Source organism: Thermobia domestica, chromosome 5 (genome assembly GCF_964235325.1).
Source record: "Thermobia domestica chromosome 5, izTheDome1.hap1.1, whole genome shotgun sequence".
Taxonomy (NCBI): domain Eukaryota; kingdom Metazoa; phylum Arthropoda; class Insecta; order Zygentoma; family Lepismatidae; genus Thermobia; species Thermobia domestica.
In genome coordinates, this window is record NC_137458.1 from 113,925,004 (window position 1) to 113,945,802 (window position 20,799).

Consider the following 20,799-nt stretch of genomic DNA (forward strand, 5'->3'; position numbering starts at 1 on the left):
GATTTCGATTTTATATGGCTTATCTACAGGTTGTTCAACAGCATAAAGAAAATATAATAATAACAACTACTATTTTCCTCGTATCTTCTATTTTAAAATTGTATGTTTGAATATTCTATTTTATTAAGAGTTGAATATTCTATTCCACTGATTGTTATTGATATTATTATGGCTATCTATAGATATAGAATATTCTATTAATAGTTATCATCAGAAATTAGATTTACCTACTACAATCCATCGCAAGAAACAATTAGTTTCATTATTTATGGTAAGTGTTTAAAATATTTTATAATATAAAGTCTAAATATATTACTCCCAAAAATGTCCGGAGTGAAAAATACAACTATTAAAGTATTCCCAAATCATAAATATAACTTGCTAACCATTAAAGAAGTGCCAGTATGCCAGCTGCATAGCAGACACGCTAATTTATACTATAATTAACTAACATACCAAAATCAAATCATTGATCTGCTGCTTATACTTGATAATTTCTCCTTCCAGTTCAAGAATATGTTCACTTCGTTTCCTCGCCCTTTGTAGTTGTTCCTCTAACATATCTTTCGTTTCCATCAAAACCCTAAAAGAAATAACAGAATTAATCATGTTGCATATATATATATATATATATATATATATATATATATATATATATATATATATATACAGGGTGAGTCAAAAGTCCTTGGACACCTGCATAAGTTTGAAAATCGACGAGAAAAGTAAAAAGTGATGATGGTAACAGAAGTTTGATGAGGGGCCGCAACTTTTGGAGTGTATGTCATTCATGGCCGCTACCTTGAAATCCGCCATTTTGGATTCAAGTCAATTTTTTTAAATGGGAAGGGGAGTGTATGACACATCAAATAACACTAGCTTGAGTTCAAAAATTTAGTGGTGTAATTTGTTTTTTTCTTTTCTATCTTGTACACTTTAGAAGTTATTAATGTTCAAGGGTGGGAAATTACCTTGATACTGAATGCTACAACATATGTTCTACGTGTTGTCCATCCCGTGCAATGCACAACTGTAGTCGCCGCAAATACTCTGACTGCACACGGAGGAGAATGTCTCCTGAAATTTGGTCACAGGCTTGTTGGATGCGTTCCTCCAGGTGTCTTAAATCACGGATTGTCTCAGCATACACTATCTGCTTAAGATGTCCCCATAGATAAAAATCAAGGGGCGTTAAGTCAGGGGATTTGGGCGGCCACTCCACGGGACCACGGCGACCAATCCACTTCCCTGGCAGCTGTTCATCCAACCATTCACGGACACCAAGTCCATAGTGTGGAGGAGCTCCATCGTGCTGAAAAAGGGATGGGAAAATGCCGTCAGCTTTCAGAGTGGCAGGGAACACAACAAAGTCCTGCAGCAGCATCAGATACTGTGGTGCAGTTAAGGTGTTGTAAATGTAAAAATGGCCCAATGATGCGGGTGTTCCATATGCCACACCACACCATCACCTTTGCTGGACTATGTTCTCGACTCGGGTCAACCCAGTTCGGATTTGTGTCACACCAGTATCGACAATTATGTCGATTAACCTCCCCGTTCAAAGTGAAATACGCCTCGTCGCTGAACAGTATGCCCTTGACAAACGCAGGATCCAGTTCGTGTTGTTCAGTAGCCCACATGCAGAACTCCAACCGGCGATCAGGGTCATCCTCGTTCAGCTCGTTTATGTTGCATGTGCAGCTTGTAAGGATGCCACTGATTGGCGTGCAATATCCGGATAACGGAGGATTGGCTTATTGCACATGCTAGGGACATACGACGGGTACTTTGTTTAGGACTTTTCACAAACGACGCAACAACCGCCGTTGCAGTTTTTCATTGGTGGCAGTCTTTGGTCGCCCACTACGTGCCCTATCTTGAACAAAGCCCGTCTCCCGGAATTCGGTGATCACGTGAGCCATCGTGCTGTGCGATACCGGTTCTCTGTCTGGGTGCCGTCTGTTGTAGTCAGCTGCTATTGTTCGGTAGCTGCGTTCCCCTGATATAAGGGGATGATTTCGATCTTCTGTTCACGTGTCAGACCCATTTTAGATCACCTGGAAGAAAGAAAGAACTGGGTCAGTATCAAGGTAATTTCCCACCTTTGAACATTAACAACTTCTAAACTGTACAAGATAGGATAAAACAAATTACACCACTAAATTCCTGAGCTCAAGCTAGTGTTATTTGATGTGCCATACACCCTCTTCCCATTTTAAAAAATTGACTTGAATCCAAAATGGCGGATTTCAAAATGGCGGCCATGAATGACATACACTCCAAAAGTTGCGGCCCCTCATCAAACCTCTGTTCCCATCATCACTTTTTACTTTCCCGTCGATTTTCAAACTTATGCAGGTGTCCAAGGACTTTTGACTCACCCTGTATTATATATATATATATATATATATACCGTCGATTTTCAAACTTATGCAGGTGTCCAAGGACTTTTGACTCACCCTGTATTATATATATATATATATATATATATATATATATATATATATATATATATATATATATATATATATATATATATACAAATTTTAACATATTCATCAGAATATTCCTTCACAAGTTGATGTATTTTTGGTGAATATTTTATTTCTTGTAACTTAAGATTAATCGCAAGAGGCAACACTCATAGTTCTTTGTGCCACTGTACATTGTCACTATTCAGGTATCGACAATATTCAGACGGAAAATCTCTCCATACTATGTATTGATATGCATTGCATACATTATTGAAAGTCACTATATATTACTTGTAAATTACGATATATACAGAGTGCTTATAAAGGGCTTTACAACTTAGTAAATTCATATAAATTTATTCAAATCACTTATAGAGTTAGTTTTGGTGTCATTTTGAAGCAAAATATATAACGTTTTGACTCATATAGTACACAGCACCCCTACAAGCGCTAGAAATCGTTGTAATACAGATGGCTGCCTTCACTGGTCCAGAGCGCGATTGTTGTGTGTTCTGGTTTGAACAATCGCATCCTGCGACAATTGTGCAACGGAATTTTCTTATCTAGTATGGCAAAGATCCTCCCAGTAGACTTAGCATTTATGGAAGACATAAGTTTTGTTGAAACTAGGTGTTCAGTAAAGCATAAGAAGTCATAAGGTCGTCCACATGTGTCAATCGTAGAGCAAGTGAGGCAAAACTTCGTTAACAGTGCTACAAAATCAACCTGATGTTCTAGCGAGCTCGGTATTACACGTGCGACTATCTGGCGTGTGTTGAGAAAACGTTCGCATCTCAAACTGCATATATTAACAATGGCGGAAGAACTAAACAGCACGAACAAAGTTTACAGCCTTTTGTATTTTCAAGGGTACACCATCAACAAGTAGTGTATTGCAGCAGATTGATGAGGACGACAAAGAAGGCCGGATACACTTTCAGCGCTGCATTATTTTCCCGAGATTCGGGAATTTCCTCAATAAACTTTCCAGGTAAATGGATAGGTCGTGTTCACCGGATCAGACACCTCTCGATTTTCACTTCTGGGGATTTATCAAGGATATAAAGTTTTTAAAGCCCCCTTACCGGCTTTTCACTGAGTCCAGAGCAAGAATCTAGCCGCACTTAAAGAAGTTACATCTGGCAAGCTGCTGTGGGTTTGGCAGGAAATTACTTTAGATGGGATGTCTACAAAATTACCAATGGAAGTCCTTCAGGTAAAGAATTTGATCTATTCTGCAACAAAATGACACCAAGACTAGCTTTGTAAGTATCTGAAAAAATACATAAAATTACGAAGTTAAAAAGTCCGTTTTAAAGTACTCTATATAAAGTAATAATAGGATTAACAACTATTGTCCACTTTTCATTTCACACGAGTAATTCTTGTAAATTTAAGTGTGTTAAATAAAATGAAAAAATTCAACACACCTGTTATCTTCCCTCAGCTCTTCGATGCGAGTCTTGTAGAATTCAATGTCACTCAGCTTATCACGATACCTCTGGACCTCAGCTTCTAATTTTTCAACCCTTTCTGCTCTTTCTCGTACTGCATCCAACTCATCTCTATAAGCTTTAGCTGCTCGAGCATCCTGCATAAGATCTTGAATCTACAAGTAGAAAATATTTTGTAAGTGATATCTAAATTGTAAATTCCTGTTTTTTGGCGGCATTCTGAGTTTTATATCAGCTAAAATATTACTTACGGAAGAGTAATATATTACTTTCACTTGAAAAAATGTTATAGTTATGATCTTACGCTAGTAAGCTTGTCTTTAGTATGCGTGGTTCTGAAATAATTTCCGCTAAGGATTTTTCGATGTTAATCCACTGCCATGGGGAAAAGTCGGAGGCTATTGAATAAAGCAGCCAGAAATATCAGCATTCAAAGTTGAATTACCAACTGAACGTGAGTCATTTGGCAAGCCAGAACTCTTAACTAGCTACAACCTGGTATTCTGTACTGTTCCACATATTGCATAACATGAAATATACCTAGATACACGGTACTTTTCGCTTCAATACTCTTCTATTTATTATTATTTACTACTGAAATACATGAAACAATTATCTCACCATTTCCGTTTCCATTATCAACATTACTTTCTTATTTCCTTAATTATTTAATTACATTTAGGTGCTTTATGTTATATATGCCCTACACGTTGATTTCTTTTCGAAATTTGTCATACGTGCCAGGAGAAATCAATAACAATCTTTGTTCTTGGTGCTGGAACTTTTCAAGGCAGTTTATTCAATATCTTTTTAAAAAATGCCTATAAGAAGTGATATTATATGAAATGGATCATCAAAATATTTCAGTTTTTTAAGACTTGACATAAAATGTAAGGTGATACGATGATTTCATCAATGGTTTTTGTCAACTCTGGTAATAACTATTTCTTTTTATCTTATTTATTGACGTGTCTGATTCATGCGCTCGTCTTCCTTCGGGCATCATGTATAACTTATGGATGAAAATTAAATGAAATTTACAAAGATATTTTACTTGGTATAAACGAAAAAATACATAATTTCACGTTAAAAACAGGCATTTCCTCCCAACTGTCTTCAAAGCATCCTTGTTTTTAGATTAGAAATGCATCAACCCATATAATAACATCATAACGATAATTTTACTTTTCTTTTGTTTTGGCAATTCCAAATAAAATTCTCTGGTATTGCAGTCCATAAAGATTGTAAAATTTCACTATCATTACTTGTAGCTTCCTATACTAGAACCTCTTACTTGTTAGGTTCGAATATCTTCCCAATTGCCCCACAATATCAGAAGAAATAATCAATTTTCATCCTTAACTACAAATCAAAGCAAGGGCCATGTACATCGAAAGCAAGCACGCTAACCATTTTGATACACCAGACACATTGGTGGTTCTAGTATAAGTAAAAACCATTTATTTACACAATTATAAAATGTATACAATTTTAATACTACAATTAAATGAACTTACCTCTTGACGTAGCTTACTAACAAGACTTTTGTTATGTTCCAATTCTTCCTTACTCTCGGCTAATGCTTCTGACTTTTCCTCCCTGTAAATCATAATTAAAATTGAGTTTCACATAAAGATAAAGCAAGCAACACCAACACTTGTACAACAGAAGAGTAACTTCTATTATATATAATGCGACAATTAGGAAACGAGACTGGGTTTGTAAAAATTAAATGAACAACAAGTGGAATTAACTTACTTCGTTATTCAAAGTAGGAACCTTCTTTGTCTACAAGCAGCTTTACTGGATCTAGTATGTCATGGAATGACTTTTGGAAGTCCCGGACTGCAATGGTGATCGAAGTTCTCGTCACTGCTTCCTGAATGGTAGAAAGATTATCAAAAAACCACTTTGCCGTTTGTTTCCGGATAGTACTGGAAAACCCAAGTTTCATTAACTACAATGATGTTCTGAAAGAAATCTAATTCCCTTTGAACAGAAGTTATCAATTCTTTGAATGATGCAGTATTTCCAGCTTCTTCTTCTCGCTGAGGAATGAGATATGAAAAGACCACAAAACTTTCGTTTCTTTAAATACTCCCCTATTGTTTGGCGAACAGTTTTCCTTATTTAACCCCATAGGGTCTGATATTACTCTGAGTCTTGCATTTCGGCCATTCAAAATGATAATGTCGAATTTTGTCGATCATTTCAGTTGTTGTGATACGTGTACTTGAACCTAAACGTTTGTCATCTTCCAAACTCTCATTTCCAGCACTGAACCTCTTAAGCCATTCAAAAACACGGCAAAGAGAAAGGCAATTGTTCCCATAAACCTATTTCAACATCTCAAATGTTTCCGTTGAAAATTCTCCTAAGTGAGTAAACGATGACGGGGAATCATACTAGTCTATTGCCCGCATTATGCGCCAACACTGGCAACCAGCGGAGCTGAAAATTTCTGCACATTCCCAAGGTCACACGCAAGATTCAACTCTAAGAAAAACTTCTGGGTCAAACTCAATTTAAGCAAAAACTAGTCTCCTTTCCCAATTGCCGCACTGTGTATATACATATTGTATAATTTATAAGAACTCAATATTGTGTACGAAAATGGAAGCAATCAACCAACTGTTCTTATGCTTCATCATCTGTGTAGGTGCGAATTCGATGGAAACTCAAAGAGTGAAAAATTACGGGACCGAGGTGCAATTTGAACCGGGATCTCCAGCTTACCGTCAGTGTAGTAATTACTACACTATCCAGTCCGTGTCCTGAACAGACATACACGTAATGATGATCACATTTTCACATCCAACCATCACAGTGTGTTCACATATATAGATATTGTGTCGTCCAAATACAACATAAGTTGTGACGGTGTGTGGATGTTCAGAAGGCGGACTGAACAGTATAGTGCTAAGTTCATCGACACGATATACTGGAGACCCAGGTTCGACTGTTTCTTATTTTTCACTCTGAATTTTCATTGATTGATTTATTTATATGTATTTCTGGGTATTACTAACATCTACGCCCTCAAGCCCGTCACATATGAGAGATGATGTTCCTCGGCGAGCACGCTATGCGGGGAAGGGAGTGGCCTGAGACCTGTATATTAGGTACCATCCCGACATTTGCCTGGTGTGAATGAGGAAAACCTCACTCAGGACGGCTGGCCTGAAAAAGCTGTTACACCTTTTCGACCGATTTTTTCCCACAGGGAATCGAACTCGCGACCGCTCGTAATGAATCTTCATTGAACTCGTACCTATATATGATGATGTATAAAAACAATCGGTTGATTCGTTACATTTTCACATATAATATTATCGGTTTAATAGTTTTATGTCATTTTACATTTATATCACCATTGGCAATAGTTTGATAATCAAAGACTACATTTACAGTATTCCTTCTTTATATACAACGATATGTCCTTAACACTGACGCAGTTTCTTCAGTTACTTACTCCAGCAATACTAGGTACCTAATTTCTCCCCTTATCATAACATACTGTCTTTAATATGTTAACCTTTCAGATTTTATCCTATTTTCCGATACAAATATATGAACTAGAGCATTCTCTGTTCATAGAGAGCCCTCTTTCGACTGCTGAAGTCCTACAAAACAAACCTACAAATCATTTAGGTAAATTTCAAAAAGTACAGCAGTTTTCATCTATGCTTTGTATGAAAAATAAATCAGCTCTAAGTTTCTTTCACTTAGAAAATTTTAATTCTTACTAGGAATCTTAGTTTTTACAAATTTTAAGGTACGCGCTAGTAATTTTATCTGTTTCTTATGATAAATCCACTTTGCCCTTCTGGAAAAAAAAAAAATCCAGTATACAGAAATGCATTTCTCTAACTGTGGAGTCTTCTGGCGATTATTCAATATTATATTAAACGTAACTACTGGTGCCAAACATTCATAATTTTATTACGTAAGCGACTTACAGAGAGAAATTCATATACACTTAGCATTTCAATCGTAACGTTTTTTATGGTATGGTGTGCACATTTGTATCTTTTCACAGGTTTCTGTATAGTGACATTATCGAAGACGAAAAGTACCCTTCAATCTCATGGTGCAGAACTGAGTGATTTCCAACAAGGACGTGCTTTTGGTTAATCTAAAGTAGTACAAGTCAAAAGCAGATTATCCGAACACTGAAGATTCATTCCTCTACAGTTAACCATAATTGCTCGGTCCAAAATAGCGCAAACAGGAAAAGCAGATTGACGCTGCAAAAATTATTGTGAAAGAAAATTCTGAAGACGTAGCAAAACCCTTCGAATAAGTCACAACGTAACTATAACGTATCTTTACCTTAACTACACCATTGGTGGAGAAGTGTTACATGAAAATCCCTTTTCATCGCAGCCAATACTGAAAAATGAGAACAATGAATAACTGTGGTGGTAAGCCTTTTCAATTTCTTAGCATCGTGTCAGTTTCTAACATAAATCATCTTTCTTCAGTTTTCATGTACCAATCACATATGACTCAAGAAAGCAATATCAAGAATTCATTACGAATTGACTGCAACCAACCGTCAAGGAGGAGGATTAGGACTAGGAATTAAGATTTCTGGGCTTTCAGCAACTATGGCCATGTTAGTTTGTCACGTATGAGGAATAACACCCTTCGGTGATTACACTGCCCGAATTGGGGAGGAAGAAACTGGCCTGGAATCACTGTTAGGTACCATCCTGACATTTGCTTGATGTGAATAAGGACAACCCAGGAAAACTTTACTCAGGATGGCTAGCCTTAAAAAGCTGTTACACTTTTTCTACCGAGTGTCCCTACCGGAAATTGAACCCGAGACCGCTCGCGACTACGCTACGCAGAGCCAGACCGTCAAAAAGAAAGCTTTTAGGTTATGATGTAGGATGGTTCTTAGGGGTACAGAGCAATCATATCTTGTGGAATACGTGGACAATGTGAACAGCTGTACATAATAGCAATTTTGGATAAAAGTATTCATCTAATATTTTCAGATAGCTTACTTACACAAAATATTCTCTCTGTTCATAGAGGATAGCGCTCCAAGAACCACTGCAAAAAAACCCTTCAAAACAGGATGGCAGAAGAAGGTACTCAAGTCTGCATCAGGAGGGTCAACCATCTTACACAAATTCATAAAACACTCTTGGGTATGCTCGGTCGTGTCATAACATGATGATCACGAAAAACAGCTTCCCCTAGAGAACTTTACAATATCTGCTTGTGGATTGGTTAACATTCTACAGGTCAACAAAGCACTATTAACTAATACCATGCCCGTCTGGGTCAAGGCTTGCAGAAAGTACAAAGCGCTACAATTAGTTTTTTGATATACAAAAACTGCATTTGTAACCTGTGGGTGTGACGATATTTGCTATTAAATATGCGAGAATGTCTTAAATGTCAGATGTATATACTATATATATATATATATATATATATATATATATATGATAGTAGATCAAACGAACTTCTACAAAATCCCTCTCGGAACTTTTTGAACAGACCTATATATCTGTATCTATATACCTATATTGATCTATATATATATATATATTTATCTACCTATCGATCTATAGATATATAGATGAATGAGGTAAACAGAGAGAGAGAGAGAATCATCATACTTTCTTGGCCTTACAGGAATTTTCGTGACGGATTTAAGTTTGATTCTTTGGGATTTCTACGGAAGGCAGAAATCCTATAATGGTGCAGTGCAACAGTATGAATATAGATAGAAACAAGGAAAGGTCTCAAGCAATTGTATAAACCCGAAGCGCTTGCTTAAAGTGTTAAATGCAATATATTGCTTTACGAGACAGAGCATACTGATACAGAATGTGTGATTAAAGATGCTGTTATATTTAATATAACAGCCTATACAAGTTAGCCACTTTATAATTGGATTGAATAAAGAATATCAAACATTGTATGATCAAAATGTGCCTGTGTGAATCAGAATTTCTTTGCAAAACCATCACTGTGGTTTAAAAAAAAATACAGCGAAATGCATACAACTTCGGAAACATTCCATGCAGATTTATTCACATTCAAAGACAGATATTTTATATTGATTCATAATACTGCTAAACAAAAAGTCGTTAATCAGTACATCTGAACTAAACTTTCAATTACATACATATTACAACAGAATAAGAAAACTTACAATTCTTGTCTCTGTTTCCTTAAACGAGCTTTCCAATCTGCCAGCTCCACTGCCAAGTGATGACTCTCACCACCAACCACCAACGTTCCCTGAGGTTCATCTTCGTCCATTTCGTTGCCACGATCTTGAGTAATTACACACGTTAATTGCTAGAGAAAAGTTAACACCATAATAATTTCAACTTTCACGAACTCTGCTGTTGCAATCAATTTAAAGCAGTGGAATTCTTTTTGTTTTCTTCACTTAACTTTGACAACTTATTTTCAGTAAAGATCTATTAATCTTGAACATAGTAAAATAATTTATTTCAATGCCCATGGCTTATATTCTGTAAGTTAAACGTGAATGGTACTGAAGGAGTCAGTGAAAATGAACAAAGGACAAGTAAATGGAACAATCTCAAAATAATAATAATAATTAAAAAATAAAAACGGTATTCGTCTAACACTAGAGACTACATCACTTACGATGGCTTTTACCCTCCAGAGCCTTGTTCTGGCAGTAGGGCCCGGTAAACATATGACGATTTGGCAACATCGTATGGCATATTACGAGGTAAGTGTCTAACAAACAAAAAGTTGTCACTGTTTCGCGTGGAGTAGGGGTAACGTGTGCGACTGACTAGTAGGCGATCCACCATGGTTTTCATTATTTTTTAACGATGCAAAACATTATTACAAGCCAAATGTGAATGAAAATAATGAAACAAAGTGGGAATAGTGTGAAGAAACAGAAATAAGTATAGACGTACGAAATAAATATCTGAATATACCAACAGTGGGACTCGAACAAGGCTCACGCACATTAGACTGATTGATTAATTGTTAGTTTACCATTCCATTTAGCATCAAGGCTATATGAGATGTGAACCTACAGTTTAACGTGGGAACAAACCACTTGAGCTCCCACCAGAAATCGATTCCAGGTCTTCTGCACCAAAAGCATATAAGGGGAAGGACAAACATATGGAAAAAACCTGGTATAAAAGAGGTAATCATTTGAAACATGATTTGCGTCTGAATGGTAGGTGTCGCTGTGGTCACCGGCACATCCTGTGAGGTATATAACCTGTTCAATCGAACAGATGGGCCAGTTAAAGTTCAGCGACCAGTGAGGGTTATCATAAATCATATCTGAGCTGACAGAGTTTCAAATAGGACCAATTGTGGATGTGCGTATGGTGGGAGCTTCCGTGACGAATGTAGCAGAAATGTTTGGTGTATCAAGAGGCACAGTCTCGAAGATCATGACTGTCTACGAGTGTTCCGGGAAAACCGCACCAGCGTGGACGCAAATGTGTGTGTTGCGTGACACAGACAGCACATGGGGTAGGATTGTGACCAAGCAGAAGATTACGACAGCACCAAAAGTTCCAGCTGAGCTGAACACAGTGCTCACAAACCCTAGTCAAAACAGTCAGAAGAGAACTCCACTGTCGTCTCTACAGCAATTTGCAGCTGATTTGGAGGAAGAATAGTACAACATCTCTTTGACAACCATACGCGACCTGCATTTCTCCACTGCCCGTCGACTGCAGGCCGTTCAAAGGTGGTCCTACACGCTGTTAATAAAGGTAATGTGCGATTTTTCAAGTTTCCACATTTTTGTCCATCCCTCTACGCTAACCACAAGAGAATTCATGTGTATTGTAGTGTGAGCCTCCTAGACACTTGATACACGAGGAAAGAGCATAACATACGTATGTAACTTTCTTGTGTCCTTGTCGAAACTTCTACAACCGGATGTCCATTTTATAGCACAAATTAAACACATTTACATGATACGACAGTGTGCTATTTCTTCACACTATTCCCAATTTGTTTTATTGTTTCCATTTTCATATAGCTTGCTACAATGTTTTAACAGCATATAAAAAGTGAAACGTTTGGTGGAGTTTGCCGTTCGTTACTCCTACTCCATGCCAAACAATGTTAATTTTTCTGTTAGACATATACGGTGTTATCATATTGACATATCTTTTTCGGCCCTACTGCTGAAATAAGGCCTCGCAGGATAGAGTTCATATTAATTTTTCATTTTATTTTCACATCTAGCATTCTCCTCCACTGAGCGTGGGCCGAGTTTTAGACCACCAGATTATATATATATATATATAGGGTGTAACTTAATTAATGTAACAGCCGTTGGGAAGTGATTTCTTATACCAAGATAAGAAAGAAAAGAAAAAAGATCCTAGGAACGTTGGGCATATTGGCAGTCAGCGAGGGCCGAAAGCGTGGGTACAGTACTTCGAAGCGATAGATATGAAAAACCAATAAGCTTAGATGGCTTTCTAGAAAGTCTAGAGGTGGCGCTGGTGTTCAATACGTACAGTAGTTGCTCGGTTCCCACACAGTTAGCGCTTGTGTTCAAGACGATACAGTAGATGAGTGCGGTCATTGTGCTGCGAGTGTTGAATAGAACAAGTGGCAGTGCTCGACTAAAACATGGTGCGTTACTCAAACCGTGAACTTGCCGACAAGCTATTCATGCAGATGCGAATGGGCCTGAAGCAGTACGACTCTAACAGGAGCGTTTTCCTAATAGACGCTAACCATCATATAGGATGTTAGCAGCAATTTATCGGCGTGTGTGTGCAACAGGGACTATACTACCTGCCCATATGGATGCTAGTCGACTTTGTCCTGTACGAACACCTCTCATGGACGAACATGTATTAGAAACTGTGGACAATGAGTCAGGTACGAGTACGAGGAAACTTAGCTGTGAAATGCATGTCATTCACATGATTGTGTGGCGTGCGTTACATGAAAATATCTTGAAATCATACCATCTGCAAAGAGTGGAAGGACTGACAGAAGCGGATTTCCAGCCACTGGCGAAATCCACTGGCGGTGCTAGTGGTTTATTCAACAGACCACTACCATCATGCTGTTTCAGGCATCAGTACTGTTCAGACAGGCCATGTTTGGAGAGGATGGTATCGTCAACATGCATAATACACACACGTGAGCAGATGCACATCCCCATGGTACGGTTGACAAATCATCAACACCAATTTGGATTCAATGTACTATGGCGTGGTATTGTCCATGAACAATTGATCGGTCCATACCTTCTACCTCGAAGACTGAATGGAACATTGTATTTGACCTTTCTGCAGGATACACTGCCTGACTAGCTGCAAAATGTTCCCTTAGCGATACGCTGCAACGATGATGGGGCTAACGCGCATTTTAGTGTGAATATCCGCCGGTAGTTGATCTACAACTTCCCAAGACATTGGATCGGATATAACGGTCCTACACATTGGCCTGCTCAGTCTTCAGACCTGAATTCACTGAATTTTTACCTGTGAGGACACATTACAAGTGTAGTATATGCTACTCCTGTTAACGATGTCAATGATTTGGAAGAGCGTATCCATAACACTTGTGCAACTGTTCGCCATGACCCTCGTGTCTTCGAACGAGTGCGCCAGTTCATGATCTGGCGTTGTCATGGATGCATTGCTGTTCATGGCGGACACTTTGAACATCTGTATTGTGCCCGACGAACGTACGTTTGTGTCTATGTGCATGTCGATATCTACCGCTTCGAATTTACTGTTCCCACGCTTTCGACCCTCGCTCACTCTGCCAATATGCTATATGTTCATAGGACCTTTTTCGCTTATCTCAGTGTCAGGAATCACCTCTCGACATTAGTTACATTAATTAAGTTACATCCTGTATATGTAAAGAATACAAAATATGCGACTGAATCGAGATTCGAATATGAGTTTCCAGCTTACCATACACGTGTGCTAACCATTATGTTATCCAATCAGTTCCAGTGACAAACTACACATTTCCACTCTTGAGTTCCGTGATAAACTGTACCACTACTCTAACCACATGGACTATACCACTTCAGATCACTTGTGAAAATGTGTGTTTGGTCAGAAAGTGGTCAGAAAGCAGTGGTGGTTAGTAACACACCAACATAGTGAGTCGGAGACCTGGGTTCAATTTTAGCTCTCTAAATTTAATTGAATTTGCATTTACTGATAAGATGTGAAAAAACAAAGTTCTATTTCCAACTTATCATACAATAATTGTTTTAATTACCCAGCTTTTAAAATTACAAAATTACAAGGATCATTTTCAAATTGATTATATGTCTTATTTCTTGTGAAGTAAAAAAAGAAAAAAGAAAAGAAAAGAAAGAAAAGAAAAAAAAAGAAAAGAAAATTATAAAAGACTAACACACAAATAGAAAGTATAGAATACTGAAAAAGTTCTGCCCGTTTTTAACAGGACATCGAGGATCGATCTTACAGACGGAGCTGCCGGTGCGTGAATCGGTGGTCACATAATGGTGGGAAACTTAGGCAGCAACAGTGAATGTAGACGACCAGCTCGTAGGAAACAGTAGCGTGGGTGAAATGAAGACCGATAAGGAACATATCAGGCACTGTTTATTTTCTGAGCTGGATAACTGCAGCTGCATCCTGCCCCAATCTTCGGTATGAGGCACACGCAATGTAGCTCACTTTATCGCTAGTTTCGAAAAGTAAAGGGCAAGCCAAAACCTCTCAAGACCCCAGTCTCCACGCCCAACAGTTTTTTGCCGAAGAGGATCTTGACCAAACCGTTAAAAAAACAACTCATGCCAATCCTAGTGGAATTACTCGATACCTTCGAGATACATAGGACAATGGTCGAAAGGTGGCTCAAGCGTTGGGTTTCATTATAAGTTCGATCGCGTGCCTCTGCAGCAGTTGAGTCCACATCAACGAGGGACAAGTAGCGATATTTATTATTTTTTTTTTTCGGTACATAAATGACCATTTCTTACTATCCACAGTTACGGGCAATAACAAGTGGGTACGTACCTGAATGTAAACGTTCAAGAACTTTGTGTTGGGTTTCTGGACCATGATCACAGATGCCAAAACCAAAATTTCACCCCAGAAAGTCTTGCGTGTGTGGTGGAACGTCAAATAAATAATTCACTGAGAGGTTCTAGATTCTTAGCGAACAATTAATAACATATTTTATTGCGAACTACTCAATAGACTACAAACACCACTACGATGAAGGGCCAGGTCTTGTCAATCGCCAAGTGGTCATCGTCCATCATAACGGCAGGCCGTATGCTACTATCTTCACGTCAAAAATGAATGGATCTTGTTTGGAAAGTCTTATCCCACTCATTTTATTCTCCTGACTTGACCTCTACAGATTGTTGCGCGTAGCAGAGTTTCTTTGTTTTGATGATGTAGAGACTATGAAAACTACAATACAACAATCTTTCGAGTTCAAACCCTAGGATATTTTACCGGAGTAGGATTAATCTCATACGAGCATGATGGTAAGACGTCATCAATTACGGTGGAAACTAAGCACAATTTGTGATATTCGAACTTCTATCTTTATAACAAAAACAGAACTTTTGCATGTATCCAACAAGTCTGTCCATTTTGTATTGGGTTGGGAAAAACACCGGCCAACAACGAACATAAATTAACTGTCATGAATATACCAGGTTATCATAAAATAAGTATCGCTGTTCAGAGAACTCTGGAGACGTAACCACTTGACAGAATACAACCAAACTTGGTAGGAGTATATTTGGGAACATGCAGAAGCGATTGATGTGGAAAACAAAATTAGTCCCAATCTTCGCCACAATAGGTAATTGTGGCGCTGTACGACGCCAAGTAAGTGCAGCTTGGAAGAAAAACGACACTAATGATGCTAAATGATAAGAAAGACAGTAATTACCTCTCGTGTGAGTCTCGTTGCATTGATTGCCAATGCAATTAATACCCCGTGGTCAGTGACGAATTTACGGGGGGCTTTTGGGCTGAAGCTCACCTTAAAATTCCGGGACGAGCATCGGCATCTGCGGACGCAACTGATGTTTTATTGTTACCTTGTAAGGATACTCATGCAGCTCTTTGCAAAGAATTTTCCACACAGTTGCATAGGACATGTCCAGATGTTTTGACACTGCCTTCGCACCTACCATGCAACTGTTACCCTCGGATTTCTCCACGACGGCATTGATTTCTTCACTAACATTTTGAACTTCTTCCTGTGTTAAGGGCCGCGGTGGCTCAGTGGCAGAGCGTTCACTTCTGGTACTTGGGGTCCCTGGTTCGATCCCAGCTCGCGCCAAGTGAACTTTGTGCTGGACAAACACCGTGTGAGTGGGTTTCATCCCACTTTTCATTCCACCGTTTCAATCATTATTTCATCATCACCGTCTCCTTTAGCCTAGCCGGCATAATCGTAGGACGTAAAACTCAAAGATTTTTCTCCTGTGTTACACTCTTACTACCTCTTCCTGGTCTCAACCCTAACTTGCCGGTCTCATCAAATATTCTCACTATTTTTTAACACACATTACGTAATGGGACCACAACGTAACCCCTATCGTGGAAATAATCACGAATGGTACCAGCATTATTGTTCAACGTGAAGTTTCATTAACAAGGATCTTTCTGGCAACTTCAATACCATGGTTGCTCTCTTGGTATCCCATTCGTAACTTGGTCTTGAACTACAGAACAACTGAGGTGCTTACTCACGCCTGAATGTGTTTCAGTGATACGGGTTCGAGCCCCAATATGTGCCAGAAGTGAACTGCTCTGACCTAGCTAATGTCCGATGTTTGCTTCTTTTTTCTTCCCACATTCTTTGTCTTATGTTCAATGGGTCCTTGGTTTGATTCCGGTCAAGACACATGAGTCGGATCCCATTTTAACCTGTAGATCCCATCCATAGAACGTTGTCATAATCTCATACGGTACTAGTTACCATGGGTTCTCCTTGCCTAAGGACTTTCATCTCTAAGACAGAATCCCACATCACCATCATAATACATCACTACAACACAGGGTTATTAATAGGAGTACAAATCAATGCTACGCAGGCCCGTATCTAAGAGGGTCTAGGGGCCGATCCCCCCAATTTTTACTGGCCCCCTAAAATTTTCACGGTAGGCTTGCAAATGAACTATAATATGGCGATGAACTATAGTATGGTTGGATCGGGGCCCCCCTAACTTCTACCAGCCCCCCTAAATTTTTGGGATGGCTACCGGCCTGATGTTACGCGTCGCACGGGGGCATAATTATGTCTTTCTTTCATTGAACATTAATAATATCATTTGTCTTCCATACTGCACTTACCGTACTTAACACCGAACAGCAACACAATAGCCTCTCGAAGTGAGATTTGACACCAATCTTTTAATGGAATTTTGAAGGGAGCTTGCAGTTGAAGAGCATAGGAAAGACTAACATTTAACTTCGCTTTTGTAAGATATCCAAGAATTTTAAGGGAACGCTTCAGCCCAAAATCCCCTCGTAAATTCACCACTGACCACGGGCTATTAATAGCATTGGTAATCAATACCACGAGACCCATACGAGAGGTAATTACAGCCTTTCTTATCGTTTAGCATCACTAGTGTCCTTTTCCTTCTATGCTGCACTTACTTGGCGTTGTACAGCGCCACAATTACCTCTGGTGGCGAAAATTGGAACTAATTTTGTTTCCTGCACCGATCGCTTCTGCATGTTCATAAATATACTCCTACCAAGTTTGGTTGTATTCTGTCTCCAGAGTGCTTTGAACAGCGATACTTATTTTATGATAACCTGGTATTACACAAACATCAGTTATATACGTATATAGGGTTGGCACAAAGTCGATTTCCCCAACATGTGAAGAAATAATAATATATAATGAATACACATTCCTTTGTTTGTAATACCGATATATATACTTACTTGTATATATACATCTCTTTCCTTGACTAGCCTCTTAATGTGATTCATCATCAATTCACATGGATTGAATACATCAGCAGTTGAAGTAAGGATACTATCACACCACTCCTGCGACCACACGATCTGTTGATTGTCAGTCACCTTAAATATATTCAAGCCAACAACAGATTAGAGACCAATTATAATTACTGTGGAGCTTTTACTAGATATTATCTTCCTTAGCTGAAAATCCGCTATATTTACTTCACTAGTGCGTTACAAATATGATACGAGTTATTCAAACCCTCAATACATTACTCTTAATTTCAAGGCTACTATTATTCCAACATGAATTCTGTATGCAATTTTCAAAGAATTACCCACATCAGAAACTCACGAGGGCATTTTTTGATATGTTTGTTTGTTTTAAGTTTAATTCTGTTTTTGACACCAAGACAACGTGAAACGAGGACTTACACTTCCAACATGGAGTTCAAATCATATGATCTCCCACTGGGAATCGAACTCATGTCTTCTGGGCAAAACATGCATTTTTTGGAAATAAAAAATTTTGTCCAAGGCTTCCTCCAATAGGACTACTGTCACTATTATTCAGTTAAGTCGGCAATACTTTGGAAAAAAGCAAACTACTTTTTACTGATCATAAAAATTTACAAATTGTTACATTTGTATATAATACATATTTAACACCGCTATCAGATGATTACCACTTTCTTGATATTTATCTTTGTTTATTGTTTCTAATAATAATAATAATAATAATAATAATAATAATAATAATAATAATAATAATAATACATACATACATACATACATACATACATACATACATACATACATACATACATACATACATACATACATACATACATACATACATACATACATACATACATACATACATACATACATACATACATACATACATACATACATACATACATACATACATACATACATACATACATACATACATACATACATACATACATACATACATACATACATACATACATACATACATACATACATACATACATACATACATACATACATACATACATACATACATACATACATACATACATACATACATACATACATACATACATACATACATACATACATACATACATACATACATACATACATACATACATACATACATACATACATACATACATACATACATACATACATACATACATACATACATACATACATACATACATACATACATACATACATACATACATACATACATACATACATACATACATACATACATACATACATACATACATACATACATACATACATACATACATACATACATACATACATACATACATACATACATACATACATACATACATACATACATACATACATACATACATACATACATACATACATACATACATACATACATACATACATACATACATACATACATACATACATACATACATACATACATACATACATACATACATACATACATACATACATACATACATACATACATACATACATACATACATACATACATACATACATACATACATACATACATACATACATACATACATACATACATACATACATACATACATACATACATACATACATACATACATACATACATACATACATACATACATACATACATACATACATACATACATACATACATACATACATACATACATACATACATACATACATACATACATACATACATACATACATACATACATACATACATACATACATACATACATACATACATACATACATACATACATACATACATACATACATACATACATACATACATACATACATACATACATACATACATACATACATACATACATACATACATACATACATACATACATACATACATACATACATACATACATACATACATACATACATACATACATACATACATACATACATACATACATACATACATACATACATACATACATACATACATACATACATACATACATACATACATACATACATACATACATACATACATACATACATACATACATACATACATACATACATACATACATACATACATACATACATACATACATACATACATACATACATACATACATACATACATACATACATACATACATACATACATACATACATACATACATACATACATACATACATACATACATACATACATACATACATACATACATACATACATACATACATACATACATACATACATACATACATACATACATACATACATACATACATACATATATATATATATATATATATATATATATATATATATATATGTATGTATGTATGTATGTATGTATGTATGTATCGGTGCAACGGATTTTATAGAGGGAGCTGTGGTATAGGTTCCGCTCTTCCACCTCTCTTTCTTAAATCATGTGCGCCGATATATCCCAACTCTGAAACATGGTTATTTAGGTAGAGAGTGTACTAATTCCTCTAACATTTCTTTAACCGCCTTTGCTATCTCTCATAGTTTTCGAGCTAGTCAGACTCAAAGTTACAATTTTCTCGATTTCGGCATCTCGTAACTTTGAAACAGTGCGGTCTTCACCCTATGTTTATATGGACTTTTTTTTTATTGTTTAGATGTGAAGATTTCACCAGTGGATTTTGGCTACATAATAAATGAACATGAACACCCTGTATGTATGTATGTATGTGTATAATGTTATTTGTTGTTAGCGTGAAAGTTTACCTTACTCTGCAAAATAAAGTTTATATGTTGAATAGTCCCCTGTCTGCGTTTCATGAGAGAGAAAACCCCACGGCAATATGATTCACGAATTTGGAGAAGAAAAGTCGGGCATTTCGTTTGCCGCATCGTTAACTGTCCCACACAGTCGTCGTTATAGAAAATGCGAGAAGAAGAGAAAC

General features: G+C 37.2%; 1 protein-coding gene across 2 annotated transcripts in view; it reads right to left on the bottom strand.

The window, feature by feature from the left end:
* Nucleotides 1–20,799, bottom strand: part of Girdin (protein girdin) — a 134,537-nt gene that overhangs the window by 81,554 nt on the left and 32,184 nt on the right. For both annotated transcript variants that reach the window (XM_081758920.1, XM_081758921.1), the window contains exons 6-10: nt 17,851–17,991; nt 10,107–10,255; nt 5,446–5,527; nt 3,905–4,083; nt 457–583 (exon numbers count right to left, since the gene is read on the bottom strand). In XM_081758920.1, coding sequence (XP_081615046.1) covers nt 457–583; nt 3,905–4,083; nt 5,446–5,527; nt 10,107–10,255; nt 17,851–17,991 — 678 coding nt within the window. The remainder of the gene's footprint in view (nt 1–456; nt 584–3,904; nt 4,084–5,445; nt 5,528–10,106; nt 10,256–17,850; nt 17,992–20,799) is intronic.